Here is an 8718-nt window from a genome sequence, read left to right as displayed (position 1 = left end):
ACATCGTATGGTTAGAATTTAAAAAGAAAAAGAAAAAATCCTGAAAAATCTATTTAGCATGTTTGCATCACTCTCTCACTAGACATGTTGAAATTCACAGTACTCCAATTGGAAAGAGTGAACATAAAAGTAAAAGAAAAAGTAATTATCTAACAAATTGATGATTCAATGTAGCATGAAATGAATATTTTTCACATGAACAATAAAATGAATTTCCAGTAGTGAAGAGATTAAGTGAAAACCTGGCAAGAAACCGGATGTAGGAGAGGAGGCATTGACGATATTCATTAGGTGATTTCAAAGCCAAGGATGATGATAGTTGAGCTTCCAAATGTGCCCTGGTCTGCACTCCATCATCAGTTAAAGTCCTGTGACAATCATATCATGCCAGATGGACATCAAAATACATGTCAGATGTTGGAGACAACACGGATAGGCAAGATTAAACTATATTGCACATGTTCAAAGTTCAAACCAAAAAAATGCAAGCAAACAACAGTACTAGCAAGATGATCATAGAAAGAATGATAATAATTAACTAGTAGGGTACAAGAAATATAGCAAGAGCCATAAAGGCAAGAGACTTCAAGAGGTAAATTGTTCATTATGGGCCAACTCTGAGAACTACCTAATCCAAGAGACATACCCATGCAATCATATTTCGGAGAGGAAGGTTATATTATCTCAAATTAAACAATATGGTACATACTAAGATATAATGTGTTTTACCTTTCTTGTGTGCTGCCCCTTTCTTGTATATATATCATTATTCATAGGGTATTCTTGTACATTTACTTTAGTTAGTTGTAGAGTCAACCATTTTGTCTTTTAGTGTAATAAGAGTGGATGTGCCCAATATAGTGTTGTAATCTCTCATTCTTAGAGCTAATGAAGTTTCTCATTGAGTTTGCCTCCCTCCTCTCTTGTGCATCTCTTCTCCTCTTGCTTTGACAGTACAAAACTCAATAAATCCTAATAAATCTAGCAAAATTTTCAGCCTTCCAATAAACAGCATCCAAAACGAATATTTCAAATGTCATTACAATATAAGAGTGCTGGATGAAGCAGTCAGATATGCATACCTGCTCCAACCAGGCTTTCTAGCCAAGAACTTCCCAACATCAACCTGCAACGCAGCAAGTTCACCAACTTGCCCCAGGTTCCAGGAACTTGCAAAGTTTGATGCAGGAAAGCAATCATCAGCAATCCTCAGCCAACAGCAAAGGCTCAAATCAAACAGAAAAGCTTGACGGGAGGCTAAAACAACCAAAGGCGACCCCGATCTTGAGAATCTTGCAGAGATAACTTTGATCAAGCCTGAAAGAGGTCAGACAGAATGAGTAATCATAAACAACAGCTCAGAAAAAAATTGGTATGCTAAATCTTTAGGCTTACTGCTTACATGGTTACAAAAACATAGACCCAAAAGAATAATTCAAGAAACTGAGACTGGAAACACAACTAATTTCACAATGAGATATCCAAAGTGGCAGACTGCTGGAAATCTAATACCTGCATCCTTTGCAGACAAATCATGCATAGAGGTAAAAAGAGAGATGAGGGAATCGTGCACAAGGCAGGTCCTATTGAAAAGATCCCAAACATAAAGCAATCCCCTCTTTGTGACCAGCAACAGCTTCCAGCCCTCATCACAATCAATAAAAATTGCTGCAGAGCCCATCATTATGGTTGGCATTGCTCTTCTCCCACATTTAGTGTAAACCTTCAGAAGTAGGCAGAAATAAGAATAGACCATCAGCAATAATACATATAACAAAAGGCTTTAAATCTAGTGTTCTTCTTCTTACAAACTTAGCTATGCTTACACAATGGGCATATGAAGAACACAGTGAAATAAGATAAGAAATACACAAAACCCTTACAAAGCACAATGCCATCTACAGCCTATAAACAGCATTAACAACAGTGCAAGGTTCTGCAACAACTCTAGCACATATATTTGCAAGCATTATGACCCTACTGCTTTATCCATTCAATAGTCTAGCCTCGTAAGTAAAGTAGATGATATTTCCCAACCGTGTCAAAGTTTTCTTTCCTTTATAAGATGTACATGATGATACTTTGACCATGATCAAAATTTAGAATTCAAATGGGTACTTGAGCATGCTTCAGAAACCAAAGTTGCAGGCATGGATCAGACAAAACATAAAAGACCAGAAGCTGGAATGAAAAATATCATGATACCTGCAAGCAGCCATCTTCTGTACCAACCGCCCAGAAATTAGTGTTTCCAGCCAAGACAGTCACCTTTCCTGGCAACCTATCAGACCAGAGAACAGGAACTCCTTTGGAGCATATAACTTCAGTTTCCTTAGGCATAGGTGAATTCCCTACCCCATACATTTCATTTAAAACCCGCTCTACAGGCTTGGCCGTCAAACAGAATGCAGTGCTATCTTCACCTTCTTTCTTATCAAAGACATGGATCGTAAGGATGTCTCCAGATATCTGTCCACCTGACATGCCAACAAGACCAGCACATTCCAGATTAATTTTTTCATCATTAGTAGCCAAGACTGAAACTTTCTCAAAAACCAGGCTTTCAGTAATGGCGGCTCTTGCAGTGACTCCACTACGCTCTTTGACATCAGATGGTCTCTTAAAGGGAGCTACATTAGCTCCAGCATCAATACAAAGCACCCCATTATCATCCTTCTTTTGCTCTGAAAATGGGAGGCCCACATCTGATGGAGCTCCTTGAGTAATGCCCGAGATATTCTCCTGATGCACTGGAACACCAACTGCTTCAGGAATAATTCTTTTTCTACCATCAGGTCGTCTGTATTCTCTCTGTTTTACTGGACTAGAAATTCTTGCAGAAGCTTTATTCAAGCCACCGCCACTAACACCACCTGAAATTTCATTTTTCTTTTCATCTTCAGCTGGTGCATCAGGAAGCTTTGGATGTGGCTGACCAATGATTGAGTTATCAGTATCCATGGAAGCTTTTCCAGACATCTGATTTTGATGAGCAAGAGTAGCTCCCTTTTTGCTAGCAGATTGTTCAGCAGATGCTGCCTCTAGCAACAATTGTGCAGGGCTTTCCGCTAAGTTTGTCTGTCTCCCTCTGACGTCACCATATCTACTCCTTTTCAACTTATCCAACTCAGCATCTGTCAACCTATGGCCAAGTTCTTTAACTTCAAAATGAAATGTGGCTATAGTCCCATCCAAGGAGCAAGCAAAAAGGGTATAACCATCTGGACTCCTATTTCAAAGAAAGCCATGATTCAGGTAATACAGAATAACATCATATACCAGAGCACCGTTAGATGGAAAGGGCAAATGGACAGTCAATTCAAATTGCCAAAAAAGAAACGGAACTTGAAAAATGATTTGACATACTTAAAATGACAAAGCCCGAAAGTTAACGCACTTGCATTGAATGAGTAGCATCCACCTTGCACTTTCATATATATAATTTTGACAGGGTGGTGAAACTATTCTCATGAAGAGGCACAACCATTTGTTCAAAATAATCCTTTTTATGGGTAACCACCAGACTCAAGTTGCTTCTTGGTAAATCACAGGCTTCAAGAAGCCAACCCTGACCTTCAGATTTTTGTTTTTATCAGTAGCGCAGACAGAAGGCATCCGCTTTCAGTAAGAGTAGACCAAAACAATGGACACATCCAATTTTAAAAGCATTCTTCAAAAAAGCTATAATGCATCACATTTCATGAGAATTATTGTCATATGTGCAAGATGTCCTTACCAGGATAAATCGACCACACTTTGAGTAAAATAATGTTTGGCAACAAAAAGTGGTCGAGGACTTGCCGTAGTCCAAACAGTAATAGTGCAATCTTGACTCCCGATAGCAATCACGTTATAAGGTACTAATTCTTTAGAAGACTTTGGTGCTGTTTCTCTTTCTGCAGATTTGGAGGCACCATTAGACCAACCGATTGATTCAACTCTTGGGTCTGAACCATTAGTATAAGTCTTCCGGAACATAGAATGGTTAAACTTCACGGCAACAACAGGGGCATTGTGCCCAAGAAAATCAAAAGTAGCAGACCAGTCACCTCTTTCCAGTACTGGTGCAGAGTGCCTGGGCTTCTGAAACCCATGTGTGGTAGTGATAAAGTGCCCACAGGGTGACCATCCAAGCCGTCTAAAGAATGTTGATCCTACCTGATGAGATTATTGTGAACAGTCAAATGAGAAAGAAAAACAAAAGAACAACAAAAAAAGGAACAAAATAAAGCACTTAAAAAGAAAAAGAATAATGTGAAAAGATCAAGACATACAGATTTTCCCCAGTGTCCTTCGGTCCTATGCTCAATGCTCCAGTCGCTTGTTCGCCAGATGATGACAGTCTTATCATCCGACTGGCTTGCAAGGAACGAACCGATAGGATCCCAAGAAATTCCTTTAACTAGGCTTGAATGGCCTCTTAAAACAGCAGTGCAGATGCCATTATTCATATTCCATATGTGGACCGTATTATCTAAACTGCAGCTAGCCAATATTGAGTCATCAGGAGACCAGTTAAGATCCACCTACTTCAAGCACATAAAAGGAAACACCTCGGTTAGACGGTGTATCAGATTAGCAAAATGACATCTTTGAAAAGAAAATCTCAAATTAACAACAAAAGAAAAATAACTCTAGAAGTTAATTACCACGTCAGCGGTATGCCCCCGCAAGGTCATCACAACTTTCCAATTTTCTACATCTGGGGGCTCCCCACTGCCAAATTCAGTGGTACCAGTCCCAGGTTTTCTCTCATGAATAAGAATCACCTGATCATCAGAACCGGATGCTACATACCGTCCATGTTTAGCCCACCTTACACAATTAACAGATCCAAAATGATCACGAAGTGTAGCCAGCAATGCTGATGTTGATTGATCAAGTTCGGCCTCCTTGGATGCAGATTTCATATTCCATATACGAACCTTCAACAGAAAATCACTAGTATAAAAAGCAATTAATTTAAAAAAATCTAGAATTAAATGGTCTGTGCATGGTACAGCCAAAGAGTTGGAGAAACACTAGGACATAAGGTAATTTCCTATAGTCCATAAACTGTGAATCAAGATGCATCTGCTTGTGTGTCTCGTCGCCCTCTCTGCATGTGTGTATGTGTGTTTGTGTGTCTGTCTCACCAATTTCTGTGATATGTTGAAAATGTCACAGTTTAAAAGGTTCATTTGGAAAAACCGAAAAACTGTAAAGTATCATAATTCTTTTAACATTACAAACTGAAAATATTGCAACGATATCATCATATTTTTGTGGTATTCTCCAAGAAATCCAGTTTGTGAAAATACTTTCAATAGTCTTCTTTATTAAAAATCCCAAAAAATTTCAAAGGAAAAACACTTTTTTATTTTTAACTCTCCAAAAAAAAAATTTGTGGGGTGAGAGAGGGGGAGCACAAACAACAACTAATGTCATTTGGTCACGATATTTTTGTTTTAGCGATATTTTGAAAATATCGCGAGATTTTCCTGATATTATCAGCTACCTTAAAATATTAGTATTTCTCATGATATTTTCAAAATATCTTCAATATTAGTGATAGTGGTCCATCTTATGTCAGGTCTACATTGATCTTTATTCTGTGATGTCCTTACTCTGTCATTTTTCACATCAACTGTTCAACATAACATGGTTATTTCTATTTCACATTAAAGAGTAAAAAGCAAGAATGTTGGACCACATCCATAGGAATATATCCGAAAAGCTTCCTAACAAATCCACTTGACAATGAATATTCATGCCGGTTAGAGCCACAATTTTTTATTCAGACTTCAGGCTATCTATGATCTCTAACTTCAACAACGGTCACGTATTTCAAACCTCTGTCAAAAGGAAGTCTGATAATATATTTTCTTATGCCTATCAGCCACGGGCATGAACTCATAGTAATAGGCTGCATGAAGTGATGATTAACATATGAAAACCAAATATACGGCTACATAAAAAGATGAAGTGATAATTACAGGGCTAAAAACCAAATACAGGGAATAAATGTGTGCTGCAGAAACAATTGGAATTCCTATAAAAGACAAATATCTAACTGAAAAAATAAAATAGAGAATCAAACACATTCCATTAGGCTATCAAAAGCACCAAGTGTTAATGATAATAGAGATCCATGCATCCACTGAAATTTTGAACTATAAAAGTGCTAATTTCTGTAGCCCAAGAAAAGATGACTGTTACAAAAGTTCTGAGCAACAGCAGAAAGAATAACAATATGTCCCTCAATAGGAAATTTGAACACTAGTGGTGCTAACTTGTACTGCCAAGATGTATTGATCTGCTCATCATTCCGAAACATACGCAGTCAAACAGATAGTAAATCATGGATAAAGTCGATGATTCATCAGATTGGCTACCATCACATGGGAACATACAGAGCCAGAATCCTACTCAGTGGAAGCAGTTGGGCAATCAATCCCAGAGAAATAAAACTTATAACATTTTTAACGACCATGGTAAGGCTAAATCTCAAGCAGATCACGCCCAAGTCTACAATCCAATTTGCCTACATTCAGGTTGTCAACTCCACTTAAGCACTCAGGGGGTGTTTGGAATCTTTGGATGGATTCAGTTACACATAAAAGACAAATATTTTTTATAATGCATCTTCCCTGCTTATCCCACTTGCCTGAAGAAAAGGGTGCATCTCAGCCCCCTAAAGAGAAAAACTGCTACAAGAATATCATTCACGCACAATGGCAGTTATCCATCTTTACTCACTGATAGACTACTTAAATCAAAGGTGGCAAAAGAACCATCAGTTCCTATTCAGTTGGTGTCAATACCCATATTTGATATGCCGAGTCCAAACAACCATATCAAATATGTACAACAAATAGTTTTGAACAAATTCAAAAGAATCCAACAAAAAGAGACAAATTTCGAAATAGTCTAAGAACAACCAAAAGACCCAAAAAGTAAAATAAACACTTCAGGAAACGAGAGAGAGAGAGAGCTCTATTCTACTTTCCATAACCCCACTCTAAGCAACTCATTAAAACAAAAAGAGCCACCCATTTCCATTTAGAAAAAGAAGAAGCCCTTTAACCCCAAGCTAGATAAATAACCAATACCCAATGAAAAAGGAAGACATGGTGCAACTGAGAACGAAAGATAAGTACAAGGAAATAAAACTCACCTTATGATCTCCTCCTGCGGTAGCAAAACGGAGGCCGCCAGGTTGAATGTCTATTGAGAATATCTGCAGGCCTCCATGTTTCACCCATCCTGGCTTCTCAGTAATCATCTCTCTCTCTCTCTCTCTCTCTCTCTCTCTCTCTCTCTCTCTCTCTCTCTCTCTCTCTAACAGTTTCCTCTCCTCTCGATTGCCCTAAGATTCCCAAACTCAATAAAAAACAACATTTTAGCAAAGACGCACTTCTCTAATTGATCTGGAGGGCCTAAAAAAGCGATCTTTGATAGATCTCCCTGAAGAACAAGAAGAGACAACATTGCAGAAAGGGGTAAACGACCTTAAGAAAAAGAAATATTCCTCTGCAGGGAAGATGGTGATGAAGGTAATGAAAAGATAGACCCTTTAAAAAAAAGGAAAAAAAACGTCATAACCATAGAGAAATGACTCACTTGTTAAGTTTAAACCTCCCTCAAGGTTAACGAGGAAAAACAGATTAAAAAAACAAACACTATTCTGAAGAAATCAGAAGCACCCCGTTAATATTTCTATGGGATTATAGAAGACACACCCACGTTGAGAAAATAAAGGGGAGGAGAAAATGGTGGGTGAAGATTGAAAAGTGAACAGATTAGTTTTAGTCACGAGGGATGCAAAAAATAGTGGTATGAAACAAGGGAGGACCACACCATTCATTAAGTAACGTGATAAAATAATAAAATAAGGATGAAGAAATTTCACCTTTCACCTTCTAGCTAAGATGATAGCTCCATCCTTCGTGACCCACAACAAGGAGTAGCACCAACTCCCGATACAAATTTCTTCAAGCTTGATCTGTTCGTCTCACCTTGAAGAAAAACGAAAAACCCTAGACAAGACGCTAGATAAGTGTATGTTTTCTAATGGAAAGGATTTACTTTTGTGTTTCGCTTTTTTTGGCTTCTAAAATGTGAGGACCAAACCTACCAACTGTGTAACCAATGTGATTGGTTGTAAATTCAGACTTTGACCAAAGTCCTAGGCTAGCCAGAATTTGTTAAGGAAATAAAACAGCAGTGAGTAGGCTAAGACAAGATTGACTCAGTCCATGTGGTTAACAAGGCTGTCAGCAATTCGGGTCTGGGTTGGATCCAATTTATCCAGGTCTGTTGACTAATGGAATGATGAACAAACAAGATCCGAAACCAAATTTAACCAGGGCCACAGACTGGAAGTAAGTGCAACTCTAGACTGGACCTGCTGTAACCAAACCCCGAGTGAGAGAGAGAGAAGGGTTGCTTTGGGCCATGCCTTTATATGGGAAAACAGCAATCGATCCACAGGTTAAATGGATCATATCCAGATCCAATTAGCACATGCTTGGACTGGATCCAGGACAGGTTTTTAGGTTATTTGGTTTGACTTTGTCTAAAGCGGATAACAAAGTTTACAGATCGGGTCTGGTAGGCAATCATATCTGGTTTTATTATATATTGGTAGCCCAGTGCTTCATCGTATAGCCACCATGCTATAACTTGGCCCTTATTAGGTCTTACCCTTCCCAAATTTGAAGGCTGATTTAAATTAAT

At 38.4% G+C, this 8718-nt stretch overlaps 1 protein-coding gene across 2 annotated transcripts in view; it reads right to left on the bottom strand.

Annotated features, from left to right (window-relative positions):
* LOC149816928 (protein HIRA-like) overlaps positions 1-7819 on the bottom strand; it is a 29300-nt gene extending 21481 nt beyond the window's left edge. The window contains exons 1-8 of one of the 2 annotated variants that reach the window (XM_089987715.1): positions 7157-7819; positions 4650-4925; positions 4275-4526; positions 3737-4158; positions 2206-3229; positions 1513-1723; positions 1083-1317; positions 243-368 (exon numbers count right to left, since the gene is read on the bottom strand). In XM_089987715.1, the coding sequence (XP_089843841.1) occupies positions 243-368; positions 1083-1317; positions 1513-1723; positions 2206-3229; positions 3737-4158; positions 4275-4526; positions 4650-4925; positions 7157-7264 (2654 nt within the window). In that variant the 5' untranslated portion in view covers positions 7265-7819. Of the gene's footprint in view, positions 1-242; positions 369-1082; positions 1318-1512; positions 1724-2205; positions 3230-3736; positions 4159-4274; positions 4530-4649; positions 4926-7156 lie in introns of those variants that run through there. The other variant, XM_089987716.1, reaches the window with a different exon arrangement.
* Between the last annotated feature and the right edge of the window lie 899 nt (positions 7820-8718).

Source organism: Nuphar pumila, chromosome 14, assembly GCF_984573655.1.
Source record: "Nuphar pumila chromosome 14, dmNupPumi1.hap1.1, whole genome shotgun sequence".
NCBI lineage: Eukaryota > Viridiplantae > Streptophyta > Magnoliopsida > Nymphaeales > Nymphaeaceae > Nuphar > Nuphar pumila.
Note: the sequence above shows the minus strand (reverse complement) of the source record. Positions and strands in the feature narration are given on the sequence as shown.